This window comes from Periophthalmus magnuspinnatus, chromosome 22 (assembly GCF_009829125.3).
Source record: "Periophthalmus magnuspinnatus isolate fPerMag1 chromosome 22, fPerMag1.2.pri, whole genome shotgun sequence".
Lineage (NCBI taxonomy): Eukaryota > Metazoa > Chordata > Actinopteri > Gobiiformes > Gobiidae > Periophthalmus > Periophthalmus magnuspinnatus.
In genome coordinates this window covers 142,655-156,367 of record NC_047147.1, presented here as the reverse complement: position 1 = coordinate 156,367, position 13,713 = coordinate 142,655, and the positions used below count along the sequence as shown (strand labels likewise).

At 42.7% G+C, this 13,713-nt stretch overlaps 1 protein-coding gene across 4 annotated transcripts in view; it reads left to right on the top strand.

The window, feature by feature from the left end:
* The window catches only part of sos2 (son of sevenless homolog 2 (Drosophila)), a 59,439-nt gene that overhangs the window by 31,648 nt on the left and 14,078 nt on the right, over positions 1 to 13,713 (top strand). For all 4 annotated transcript variants that reach the window (XM_033988239.2, XM_055231100.1, XM_055231099.1 and 1 more), the window contains exons 8-16: positions 1,649 to 1,747; positions 1,848 to 1,975; positions 2,751 to 3,406; positions 4,521 to 4,602; positions 7,066 to 7,188; positions 8,324 to 8,436; positions 10,997 to 11,219; positions 11,982 to 12,101; positions 12,244 to 12,406. In XM_033988239.2, coding sequence (XP_033844130.1) covers positions 1,649 to 1,747; positions 1,848 to 1,975; positions 2,751 to 3,406; positions 4,521 to 4,602; positions 7,066 to 7,188; positions 8,324 to 8,436; positions 10,997 to 11,219; positions 11,982 to 12,101; positions 12,244 to 12,406 — 1,707 coding nt within the window. The remainder of the gene's footprint in view (positions 1 to 1,648; positions 1,748 to 1,847; positions 1,976 to 2,750; positions 3,407 to 4,520; positions 4,603 to 7,065; positions 7,189 to 8,323; positions 8,437 to 10,996; positions 11,220 to 11,981; positions 12,102 to 12,243; positions 12,407 to 13,713) is intronic.

Sequence of the window (13,713 nt, the reverse complement as noted above, 5' to 3'; positions counted from 1 at the left end):
TTTTATTTTGACCCAGTTTGACAAGCAAATGAAGGCATGTGCATTTTTTGGTTTTAAATTAACTTACTGTGCCAAAAAACTATTTTAAAATATTATAATATTATTATGTATTGTAGTAATGGTCCCACTGGTTTGTTTTGACTGTGTGCTCCTCCTCTCGCCTGTGTTAGACTGATGTGTCTCTCTGAGGACGCTGACTCACCAAAAACATCATCGAAACTTAGGTCATCGTTTAGGCCTTGTCCATCACTCGCTCTGCTCTCTGTCTACTCAAAAAGACTCTCCTGCTGCCTGGTTCAGTCCTGGTTCAGTCCTGGTTCAGTCCTGGTTCAGTCCTGGTTCAGTCCTGGTTCAGTCCTGGTTCAGTCCTGGTTCAGTCCTGGTTCAGTCCTGGTTCAGTCCTGCTCCAGTCCTGCTCCAGTCCTGGTTCAGTCCTGGTTCAGTCCTGTTTAGTCCTGGTTTAGTCCTGGTTTAGTCCTGGTTTAGTCCTGGTTTAGTCCTGGTTTAGTCCTGGTTTAGTCCTGGTTTAGTCCTGGTTCAGTCCTGGTTCAGTCCTGGTTCAGTCCTGGTTCCGTCCTGGTTCCGTCCTGGTTCCGTCTTGGTTTAGTCCTGCTTCAGTCCCGGTTCAGACCCGGTTCAGCTCTGGTTCAGTTCTGGTTCAGTCCTGGCTTCGTCTTGGTTCAGACGTGTTTTAGTTCTGGTTTGGACCTGGTTTGGTCCTGGTTTAGTTTTGGTTCAGCCCTGGTCTAGTCCTGGTTTAGTCCTGGTTCAGTTCTGATTCGGGCCCGGCTTAGTCCTGGCTTAGTCCTGCTTTAGTCCTGGTTTAGTCCTGGTTTAGTTCTGGTTTAGTCGTGGTTTAGCCCTGGTTTAGCCCTGGATTAGTGCTGCTTTAGCGCTGTTTTTTGCGCTCGATTTAGCGCTATTTTTAGTGCCGTTTTAGTCCTGGTTTAGTCCTGTTTTAGTCCCTTCAGTGAGCTGTGGTTCAGAGAGTGAGGTGGCTGCAGTCTGAGTACATTGTATTGATTGAGCCTCTTGTATCGAGGGAATAGAAGATTTAAACCATGACTGAGCCCTCTCCGGTTTCCCTTCCTCATAGTCTCGCCTTTGTCTGATCATTTTTAGGCTCTTAACCCCTGGATAATCATGTTTTGTCCGTTTCATTCTGTTATGTAAATGCCATTAATCAGGGCTACAGAATCTTTATTAAAAAAATACATTTGTTATTTCTTAGATAGAACATATGTTTAAATTGTAGGATTCTGTTCAGAGAGCACATTGAGGTGGTACAGCGTTTATCCACTGATCCGAAGGTTGGTAGTTTGAATCCCACCCTCGACATAAATCTCATTGGTTGAGTGGTCAGATCCACTGAACCAATGAGATTCCAGTACGTTTCCAGCTCCAATAGATGAATGCTGTCGTTGTGTCCTTGGACAAGACACTTAACCCACTTTGCCCCCAGTGTCTGTGTACACTGGTGTATGAATGTGTGTTAATGAGTGAATGACTCCTTGATGTAAAAAATGTGTAAAAATTTGACTGTTTACCATTTACCATAAGGCCCTGTATCTGTATTTCTCATTTCCCAATTTCCACTGATCCAAAGTTTGTCCCATTGTAATCCATTCACTTGTCTGTTTTGTTGCAGTCGGTGGCAGAGGGATTCAAAGAGGCCGTGCAGTACGTCCTTCCTCAGCTCATGATGGTCCCGGTCTATCACTGCATGCACTACTTCGAGCTTCTACAGGTACAGAATACTGATGAGACTTTGGTTTATAGACATTTTAATCTTCAAACCTCTTTAATCATGTCACAGCAGTATATTTTAATCACTTTTGTTTTTGCAGCAACTCCAGGAGCGCAGTGAGGATGAGGACGATCGCGAGTGTCTGAAACAGGCCATAACAGCTCTGATTAACCTCCAGTGCAGCGTCGACCGAATCTATGCCAAACATCAACCCAGACGCAAACCCGGGTATGTGCCATAGGCTAACCTGCTAGTCTCCCCATTCCAAATAGGAAGTGATCATGGGCATGCTTCTGGCTCCATTGACTCTGGCTCCTGTTCACTTTACTGGAAATTGGAAAACTGTGCCCCCTTTCTCTGTAACTGCTCCTGTCAGACTTGTCATTTTGGTCTTAAAGTGTTCGTATTAACCCGCTCTACATGATCCTGGTATTTTTTATTTTGCTTATGTGTCCGTACATCAAGATATGAACATTAAGAACAGAAAAATCAGGTGCCTTCTTTCTAGAGTTAGTAACAGGTTTGATTGACAGCGTTGCTAAGCTCCTGCTCCCTGCTAAATCAGTGGTGTGGGCGGGAAGGGGACATTACCTTCAACAACTTTGCTCCGGATTGGCTCTTTGGTTTCCTATGATACTCGCGGTCGGAATTCCAAATTGGCTCCTATAACTGCTAGCCTAGATTAGCTTCATTTGGAGCCACTGCTGTGGATGACGTCACACTCACTTAGTCACTTTTTTATACAGTGTATGACGTCACATTGCTAGTGTCAAGTTGTTTCTTATTTTGTTGCTTTTATTATACAGTGTGTGATAATTTAACTTCACTAGAAGAAAATAAAATCAGATACAGACTTTTTTAATAAAAATGTCTTTATGATTTTAAAGGAACATTAGCACTGCTTTTGTTTCACATTCCATTCACAGTTCAATCAAATATTATCCTGCGTAAGAGAAAAAAATCATTGCCTCCATTACTGACTCTCCCTCTCTCTCCTCTTCAGCGAGCCTATGTATCGCTTATACAGTCGTCAGGTGCGCTCCAAACAGCTGGCCATCAAACGAATGAACGAGATCCAAAAGAGCATTGACGGCTGGGAGGGCAAAGACATCGGGCAGTGCTGCAGCGAATTCATCCTGGAGGGTCCCTTGATCCGCGCTGGCGCCAAACACGAACGCCACAACTTCTTGTTCGACGGTCTAATGATCAGCTGCAAGGCCAATCAGAGCTCTCGACTCCCTGGATCAGGAAGTGGCGCCGAGTACCGACTCAAGGAGAAATTTGTGTTACGAAAAATCCGAATTGTAGACCGGGAGGATACGTCGGACCTTAAACATGCTTTCGAATTGGTTGGGAAGGATGAAAACTGTGCGGTGTTTTGTGCTCGGACAGCAGAAGAGAAGGCGGCATGGATGGCGGCGCTTGTGACGCTGCAGTATCGATCGACGCTGGACCGGATGCTGGATACGGTTTTGCAGCACGAGGAGCAGGCACACCCACTTAGACTGCCCTCTCCGGAAGTCTATATATTCGCAATGCAGGACAGTGAGGAGAATATTGTGTTTGAAGATAAGGTCCAAAGCAAAACTGGGATTCCCATCATCAAAGCAGGAACTGTGGACAAACTGATAGAGAGACTCACCTACCACATGTATGCAGGTAAGGGCAAGATATAAATAGACATAGCTAACCTGCAAGCCGCTGCGTTCCAAACAGAAATTGAGCATGTGGGCACTTTTGGCTCCATTGACTCTGACTCCGATTCACTTTACATTGAAAAACTATGGCCCCTCTCTCTGTAACTGCTGCTGTCAGACTCGTCATTTTGGTCTTCAAATGCTCATATTAATTTCACTATTTTGTCTGTAAATCAAGACATGAACATTAATAACAGACAAATCAGGTGCCTTCTTTCCCCGAGGTCGTTCCCATTAGTGTTAGCAACAGGATTGATTGACAGCGTTGCTAAGTGCCTGTTCCATGCTAAACCAGCAGTGCGAGCGGGAAGTGTTACCTTCAACAGCCTTGCTCCAGATTGGCTCTTTAGTTGCTACGATACTCGTGGTTGGAATTCCAAATGTGGAACTCAGCTCCAAATTGGTCCCTATAACAGTTATAGAGACCAAATGAAGCTCATCCTCCATGAGCTTCATTTGGAGCTGAACGCTGTGGTGACATCACACTCACTTAGTCCATTTCAGAGTCTATGCAGTAAAACAGTGATTTGTCAATAACAGACAGATGCCAACAGTTGTTTGCTACTCGGCCGAGGCGGACAGTTTAGGCATGTTTGAGGATTTCTTTGTTGTCTATATGGATAGGGATGCACCGTTCCAGCTTTTTCTGCTTTGGTTTTAATTACCTGCAGATACCTCATATCAACCAACACCAGTGTAGGGACAGAAATACTTAACTTACTTTGTTTTAAACACAAACAGCGTATGATAATATTTTTCAAAGTTGCTCTATAGTTGTCATTTTTGTTAATATTAATATTATGCATTTTGGGCCAACACTGTCCAGTAAATTGTCTTACTCTATTTTGATCTGTAATTTGGTGCACTGGAACTGATATCCGATCCAACAAACATATCAATATCACCTATATCTGATACCAGTATTGTGTCGGTGTATCCTTAGCAAGTAACCTGTATACTGTTTAATATGAGCTGCATTGATATTTTTGCATTTACATCAGATTTAACATTAATTATTTTACATGCATTCTCTCCACCAAAACAGTATTATTTACTTTATCTCTGTTTTGCTGTAGATCCTAACTTCGTCAGGACGTTTCTGACCACGTATCGGTCATTCTGCAAACCACAGGACCTGCTCTCACTTCTAATAGACAGGTAAAGTCTTTAAATATGTCTGATTCTGTGTTTCTTCTCCTTGGGGCTTTGTATGGACTTCTTTTTTGTAGTACGATAGATTTTAATTTTATGCCTTATTATTGAGAGTAAACATGTTTCATTCAGCTATATACCGTAAATTTCGGACTATAAGCCGCGACTTTTTTTCCACGCTTTGAACCCTGCTGCCTATACAGCAATGCGGCTTATTTATGGAATTTTTACTGGATAACGGCCCCTGGGGGGTGCTCTCTAGCTGTAAACGTAAAAGTGAGACAGACGTGGGGAAAGATTCTGCTCTGAAGAATTCACTAGTTTTGATTTTGAACGATCATTTTGCGCATCATGAAATGGATATGATGCAGTTTTTAAGATAAAGAAGGAAATGGAGCAAGGGTCGGTAACCTGTAACACGCAAAGAGCCATTTGGACCCGCTTTCCACGTAAAATAAAACACTGGGAGCCGCAAATACTTTTTGATATCTAAAATGAAGATAACACTGTGTATAATAATAATAATAATAATGTAACGGAATAATGTAGGTTTTATTTTCACAGACCGGCCTTCTACACGTGGAAGATAAATATGGCAAAAATAACTTAAGTGCATAAAAAAATACAACTCACCAAACCGCTGCATCAGTGTGAGCTCTGCGCTGATTATGTGATTATGTCTACTCTGCTGCGCAGTTTCTTTAAAAAACAACAACTCTAAAAGCGTATCGTTTAATCCCAGGTGCTTATTCTCCATGTGCCAAAGCAGTTTTGAAGGTTTCATTGCCTCATTTGCTTTTCCCGCATATTACACAGAGCGGACTCTGCGTGAGAGTCACCTGTAGCGACAAATCCAGATTTTAAGTAGGTATTGTCTGTTAAATTGATCTTTCTTTTTCTTGGAGGTCGTAGTCTCCTCTTCTGGCTTCTCAGTTGTCCTTTTCCCCTTTGTTAAAAGCTCTCCGAAGACTTTTGTTTTGGCTCATTTTCACTCGCTTGTGGCTCTACTTTTGGCCGACATGTCTGATGTGTTATACGTGATACGTCATCGCGGAGACAAGAGCAAATAATATACTTGCTACTACATCAAATAGATTTCTGTAGCGATTTCCAGCAGGATTTTCATGATACATCTACGGACGAGCTTATTAGTGTGTCATTAGGGACGGGCCAAAGTTGCTCCTGACCCCTGTGCGCACAGCGTCTGAAAATCAGGGCTCTTTACGCAGGACTGTGAGCTGTGTCTGTGTCTGTGAGACGTGAGACGTGAGCGGTGTTTGTTTTGAACATTGTTCCGCGAGTGTGATGCTTATTTTGAGCAACGAAAAATAAGAAAATATAATTTTATTTTAATAATCTTCCAATTTAAACTACAACAAAAAAGAGCTAACACAAATAAAATACACTTCAATTAAATACTTAAAATTTATTTTCCCAAGCCACGCAGAGCCGCAGTATAAGGCTGAAAGAGGCGCATGCGGCTCCGGAGCCGCGGGTTGCCAACCCCTGAAATAGAGCCACTGCACGTAAGCTCGGCATCAATGAATCCAACTTGGTCAATGTAAAAAGACGACAAAAGTTTTCAGAGGAAATAAAAGCAGATTTCCCATGTTGGTGCAGTTTTATTTCCTAAACCTGCAGGTGTGTTCATCCCGTGTTGTTGTCGTGTTGATGCCAATTTTCAGGCACAGTTTAAAAAAAGCGTGTCGGTGCACCGTCTTTCTGTGTAAATATCTCATGTTACAATATGAAAACCTGCGGCTTATATTCAGGTGCGGCTTATATATGTACAAAATTAATTTTGTTCTTCAAATTTAGCTGGTGCGGCTTTTATTCAGGTGCGCTCTGTAGTCCGAAATTTACTGTACATATTTTTACAGGTTTTTTTTTTTTTACAATTTGTATTATATATATTTTTAAAAGTGTTAACAGGGATTATATCGCTTTAGAGTCATTGTGTCAGTGCCACTACCAGAATACAGAAGCTTTTGTTCCATATGAACTTGATCCAAAACACACATTGCTATATGAATATGTCAGTCTGGTCAACATTGAGACTCCCCAAGTCCAGATTGACAGGTGGATTAGCCAATCGGGGACAAGCATGGGGAGAAATAAAAAAAAATATATACACACAGAACTTATAAAATATATAAAGTTGATATATGAATTATGTAGTAAAGGAAAAAAGTGAAATAACTCAATTTTATTTTTATCCACCCTTTGCTTTGTTGAAAAATATTTAGTAAAGCTATTTAACTTTTTTTCATACATAAAATAAAAATTTAATAATTCCATATGTCTTACTTAATATATTTGATGTCCTCTGTGTGTATTTAAAATGTAGAAAGTGGAAAAAAAACAAAACTGATCGAGGGATGTGTCCAAACTTTTGACTGGTGATTTGACTTTAAAATGTGTTTTATGACAGCCTGGTGATATATTTTTAACCCTTCATTTTTGTCCCAGGATTGAGATTCCAGAGCCGGAGCCCACAGAAGAGGACCGCCAGGCTCTGTGGAACGGCGACCAGCCGATGGCCGCCGAGCTGCAGAGGTTCAGGAAGGAGTACGTTCAACCGGTACAGCTCAGGTAATAAAGAACAATTACACACATCTTATATACTACTGCATTCTCTCTACTGCCATGTGAACCAGCTTGGCGCCGAGGAGCAAACTAGACGAGTACATCACCTGCAAAATACAACTCAGACGTCTGTTATGTTTGGTCCAGGTTTGGTCCTGGTTTGGTCCTGGTTTGGTCCTGGTTTGGTCCTGGTTTGGTCCTGGTTTGGTCCAGGTTTGGTCCAGGTTTGGTCCAGGTTTGGTCCAGGTTCGGTCCAGGTTCGGTCCAGGTTCGGTCCAGGTTCGGTCCAGGTTCGGTCCAGGTTCAGTCCAGGTTCAGTCTAGGTTCAGTCCAGGTTCAATCCAGGTCCCGGTTACAATATAAACGCCATAAAGGTATCTGGTCATTTTAAAGTGGACAAGATTTTTTAATGTTTGAATCCTTAGAATTTTTTTGTTTTCATCTACCCCGTATCTCCACCCAATATCCTATATTTACATGTTATGTCGTGCTTGCTATGGTGGAGCCTTTCAGTTTTGAACAGGAAGTCAATGGAATCATCCTTTTACTAATCTGCTTTAGATCAAGTTCACAAAGATCATGTTTACAAAGAACAAAATGTAAAATTATGATCTACGCTTGTGATTGTATAATAATAAACCACAATATGTCTTCTTTAAGCCAAATTGAAAACACAAGTGAACTAAGTCATGGCAGTTAAGGACGCCATCTTGACTTTTGTGAATATATTACTTTGGCCAATAAGATCGTCTGCTCATCACAGGCCAAACTACTGCAAAAACTAACATAACTGAGCCCTTATGGAGGCTGGATCCTGGATTTCCGGGTGATTTCGGCATATATAAATCCAAGTTGTATTCCCAAAGTCAGTGGAAAATCTTGGGTGGTCTCGTGAAAGATTTGAAGTTTATTTTGACTCAAACACGACTCCATTAAACCAAGTGTCCTCTTAAAAGTTCAGTTCAGGACAAAAACTGTGGAATTATAATGAGTTACATAAATGTCCTGTGTTTGTTACACACTGATCTTGGCACACAGCTCTTAAAGAAACATAAAATAATTTTGAAATTTATAGTGCCTTGTTTTGGGAAATGTATCTTAAAAATGAATTGAATTAAATGGGTTTTTTTTTTCTTCGCAGAGTCCTGAATGTTTTTCGACAGTGGGTGGAACATCATTTTTATGATTTCGAGAATGACCCAGAGCTGAGGAGCAAGCTAGAGGAGTACATCACCAGCAAAATACAACTCAGAGGTCTGTTATGTTTGAACCAGGTTTAGTTCAGGTTTAGCCCTGGTTAAGTCCTTGTTTAGGTCTTGTTTAGCCCTGGTTTAGTCCTTATTAAATCCTGATTAAGTCTTTGTTTAGACCTGGCTAAGACCTGGTTTATCCACCCATCTATCCATTGTCATCCGCTTATCCGGGGCCAGGTCACGTCGCGGAGGGCAGCAGTCAAAGCAGGAACACCCCAGACACGTCCTCCAACTCCTCCGGTGGGACCCAAAGGCGTTCTCAGGCCAGCCAAGAGACATAGTCCCTCCAGCATGTCCTGGGTCTTCCCCGGGGCCTCTTCCCGGTGGGACATGCCCGGAACACCTTCCTAGGGAGGCATCCAGGAGGCATCCTGAGCAAATGCCTGAGCCACTCTCAACTGGCTCCTCTCCTCCTACCTGTAGAAGCAGCGGCTCTACTCCTAACTCCTCCCGTGTGACAGAGCTCCTCACCCTATCTCTAAGCGAGTGCCCAGCTACCCTTCGGGGGAAGCCCATTTCAGCCACTTGTATCCGCGATCTTGTCCTTTCGGTCATTACTCAGAGCTCATGACCATAGGTGAGGATAGGAACGTAGAATGACTGGTAAATCGAGAGCTTTGCCTTTCGACTCAGCTCCTTCTTCACCAAAACAGACCGATACAGCGAATGCATCACTGCAGACGCTGCACCGATCCGCCTGTCAATCTTACGCTCCATCCGTCCCTCACTCGCGAACAAGACCCCAAGACACTTGAACTCCTCCACTTGAGGCAAGAACTCCTCACCCACTCGAAGAGGGCAAGCCACCTTTTTTCCGGTCAAGAACCATGGTCCCGGAGGAGCTGAGAGATGAGATTCTGTGGTTCCCAAACCAGACCCCCTCTGGCCCCTGGCCGCGGTCCTGGATAAGTCCTGGATAAGTCCTGGATAAGTCCTGGATAAGTCCTGGATAAGTCCTGGATAAGTCCTGGATAAGTCCTGGATAAGTCCTGGATAAGTCCTGGATAAGTCCTGGTTTAGTCCTGGTTTAGTCCTGGTTTAGTCCTGGTTTAGTCCTTGTTTAGTCCTTGTTTAGTCCTTGTTTAGTCCTGGTTGAAACCTGATTAAGACCTGGCTTAGTCCCTGGCTTAGTCCCTGGTTTGGTCCCAGGTTCAGACCTGGCTGTCATATTTTAGACCTGGTTTAAACCTGATCTAGAATGCAGTTGTCCCTCGCTATATCGTGGTTCACCTTTTGCGGTCTCGCTGTTTCGCAGATTTGGTCCCTGGTTTAGACCTGGTTTAGTCCCAGTTTAGACTAGGTTCAGACCTGGCTGTCTTATTTTAGACCTGGTCTAGAATACAGTTGTAACTCGCTATGTCGCGGTTCACCTTTCGCGGTCTTGCTGATTTGCAGATTTTCTTAGTGCAGTTTTGCATGCTTTTTTTTTTTTTTTACAGTGTATTAACATGCATTGTGTTCTGCGTCCTGGTTGGCTAAAGGATTGTAGACCATTGTCCATAATGGTCTACAATCCAGGTCTCCTGTGCAATAAAGAATGCATTCAGCCAAATTTACATAAATGTTTGATCACAGTGTGACTCTGAAGTGCTGTATCTTTGCAAGTTTTCTCCCCGACAAAACCCACAATGTCAATGAAACCTTCTGCACAGACAAAGGCGCCTACGAAGGGTTGAACTTTGAGTGTTTAAATGAGAGAAATATGAGAAAATGTTTATGCCTGTGTGAGAAAAGTGTATAAAGTGTGTGGTGAGGGATTTTACAGCTGAAAAAGATATATAACAATTGTAAAAAAAATTAAGATGACTACTTCGTGGGTTTTGCCTATTGCAGGTTATTTTTAGAGCGTAATCCCTGCGATAAACGAGGGAACACTGTACTACATTTAGAACTGGTTTAGATCTGGTTGTTGTGGAAAAAATTACAGTTGTAGATGAAAAGTAATCCATTTACGAAGCTCGGTGAGTTTTGCAATACAGGAAAAAAGGTTTATTGTTTGTTGCAGCAGATACAGACAGGACAGGGCCCAGGCCTGCCCTCGCCACAGACTGGTAGCCTCCCGGCCTCTCCCCCAGTTCCCCTCTCCCCTAAGTCCAAGTCTCAACAACCCAACCAACCACCCACCAGCCACCCTGAGCATCTGAGCTCTGACTATTTTATACCAGAATGACAATGCTACATACATTTCAAAGCAGAGTGACTTTTGTTTCACAGCCATATGATAATGAACTTTTACACTTAGACAGGTAGAACAACAGCGAGTTTCCTGTGGGATGGAGACAGAGCTTCACACATGTTAATGTCTGGTCTGGGTCTGGCAGACTGACACAGATCAAATGCTTTTTAAATACACAACATGACTATACTTAAATTTCTATCACACGGTTTACACCTGGTTTAGACGTGTTTTTTGGCAAAGATAAGTTTTTAAGTTGTGTATGTGTTTTAGATAAATTTAGATATTTTTCCTCCTTAATGTAAAGAATTTAGGAATGTCTATACTAAATAGTCGGGTGATCTCATCACCTAAAACCCCATATATATGTTTTTATTTATTCCAGGAAAGTCTATGAGGAAGTGGGTGGAGTCCATTAATAAGATCATAAAGAGGAAGTTGCAGACACAGTCAAACGGAGTGAGCCATAACATCACGTTTGAGAGCCCGCCCCCTCCCATCGAGTGGCACCTGTGTCGCGCAGGACAAACTGACGCCTTTGACCTGCTTACTCTGCACCCCATTGAGATTGCACGCCAGCTCACCCTACTCGAGTCTGAGCTCTACAGGTGAGGGGAGGAACTGTGAGTTATTGCTGTGTTTCAGATGACATCACAGAATTCTGTAAGCTGATAAATATTACAGGTTTTCTTTAATTTACTGAGTTATCTGTACTCAGTCTAAAACCACCCTTCCTTAAAAAACTGTGTTGCTACCATAGACCATATATACGTTCCAAATGGCGCGCCCATACTCACTTCCTATTGGCTCTGGCTCCAATTCACTTTGTATTGAGAAACTGTGTTCCCTCTCTCTGTAACTGCTGCTGTCAAACTCATCATTTTGGTCTTAAATGTTTGTGTTAACCTGCTCTACATGATCCTGGGGTTTTTATTTCACTTGTAACTTGCTTGTAAATCAAGATTTGAACATTAATAATCAGGGACGTTCTTACTCGAGATCGCTCCTGCTCGTGTTAGCAACAGGTTTGATTGACAGCGTTGCTAAGTGCCCGCTCTCTGCTAAATCAGTGGTGCGGGCGGGAAGGAGCGTTACCTTCAACAGCGTCATTACAGATCTTTGGTTGCTATGATACTCATGGTCGGAATTTCAAATATTGAACTTCGCTCCAAATTGGCCCCTATAACTGCTAGCCTCGATGAGCTTCATTTTACTCGAGGCGAACGCTGTCGGTGACATCGCACTCACTTAGTCCACTCTTTACACAGACTATTACACTACACATACATATTACATTATCCAAGTTATTTTCATTAGTACTTTGATTATAATCGCCTCAGTGTCTCAGCCTTCTCTTTCTCTCTCCCCAGAGCGGTGCGTCCCTCGGAGTTGGTTGGCAGTGTTTGGACCAAAGAAGATAAAGAAAAGAACTCTCCAAATCTGCTCCGAATGATCCGCCACACCACCAACCTCACGCTCTGGTTTGAAAAGTGAGTTTGTTTGCAGGTCATCTGGGTCTCATAGAACGCAAGTTACATTTGTCACTATTTCTGCTTCTTGGGTTAATATTAGAGCTCACAGCACTTGTACAGTATTAGTATTTGTTAATCAGAATCCTCGTGTTGTTTCCAGGTGTATAGTGGAGATGATGAACTTGGAGGAGCGTGTGGCCGTCATGACTCGGATCATCGAGATTCTGCAGGTTTTTCAGGAGCTCAATAATTTCAATGGAGTTTTGGAGGTCGTCAGCGCCATCAACTCTGTTCCTGTCTACAGGCTCGATCACACTTTTGAGGTGAAAAGAAACTAGTGATTTTGTGTTATTTTTATGGCAAAAACACAGTTGTGGCAGTAGTGCTAACTAGGGATGGGACGATATACGATAATATCGTTAATCGCGATAAAAAAAGGTCCACAATTAATCGTTCGTGGCATTTTTTAATAATCGCGATCATCGCACACGATTATAATCGCCTTTACAGCACCACACTGCTTCATGTTTCCAGTTCCAATACAATGTTTAGATGTTAGTTCTGGTGTTTGCCCACTCTGTCATAGCAATGACACTTGTAGCTTCTGTGCTTATCTCTGTCTCAACTATATTCTGTCAGATATCAACAAAAACAAAGTCTGATTCGTAACACTCCACAGGAACGTACCAGTGCGCGCCTCACCCGTGCGCACAGATGAGATGCTAATGTGTGCACATCTTATATTTTTATCTACAATAATGCAAACTGCAGAATAAAACAACACCTTTTAACCAATAGACAAATTAAGTCTAACTCATACAGCTGAACACAAATGAACACGATTATACACGGTATATTTTTCCTACAATTAAGTCAATAGCAGAATAAACCACGCTTGCCGATCGAGAACAGCATCCAATCCATCAAAAAATAAGGTCCTTTACTCCTGAGTCCACTGTGGGATCTTTACTCTTTGCCATGAAATGCTCCAGGTCCGAGATGCCTCTAGTTTAACTTGTACAAACATCCACAGTGTCCTCGATCACGTCCTCCCTTTGTTTTGTCCTTTTCGTCATGTTTAAAACGCAAAACAACAGTGCGTAAAATGCGCCATTATGCACACATTTCTGCATCCACTTGTTTCCTAATTCACCAAAGTGCCTTAATTAAAAAAATTAAGTGTTCGTCGACGGGCACTTGCGTCACTTCCGGCGCAACAAGGACCGGTCCATTTCGACAGCGTGGCATTGAGGAGGACACATTTTCTTCCGGGTACGTCTGTTTACGGAAAACCATGGCATGTGATACATCATCCTGTCCCGCTGCTCATTGGCTGTAAGGGGAAAACGTCACTAAATGTGTGGGATGTAATTGGTTGATTCTACAAGGGGAAGAGTGGGGCGTAAACTTTCAGTCATCTGTAGCACTGATTCACTGTCTGCGGCCTCAGTAACCCACAACCCCCACCTTATTGGCAACACTGGTGTCAATCACAAGCTGACACGTGTGTTTAGCACTGGGGAACAAAGTTGGCGCTGTCAGAAGTTTATTATGCCTGAAATCGACTAAAGAAAGGCAAAGAAGTGACGGAGCAGATTTCATATTTGGAGTACTTTCCTGCAGCAGATTG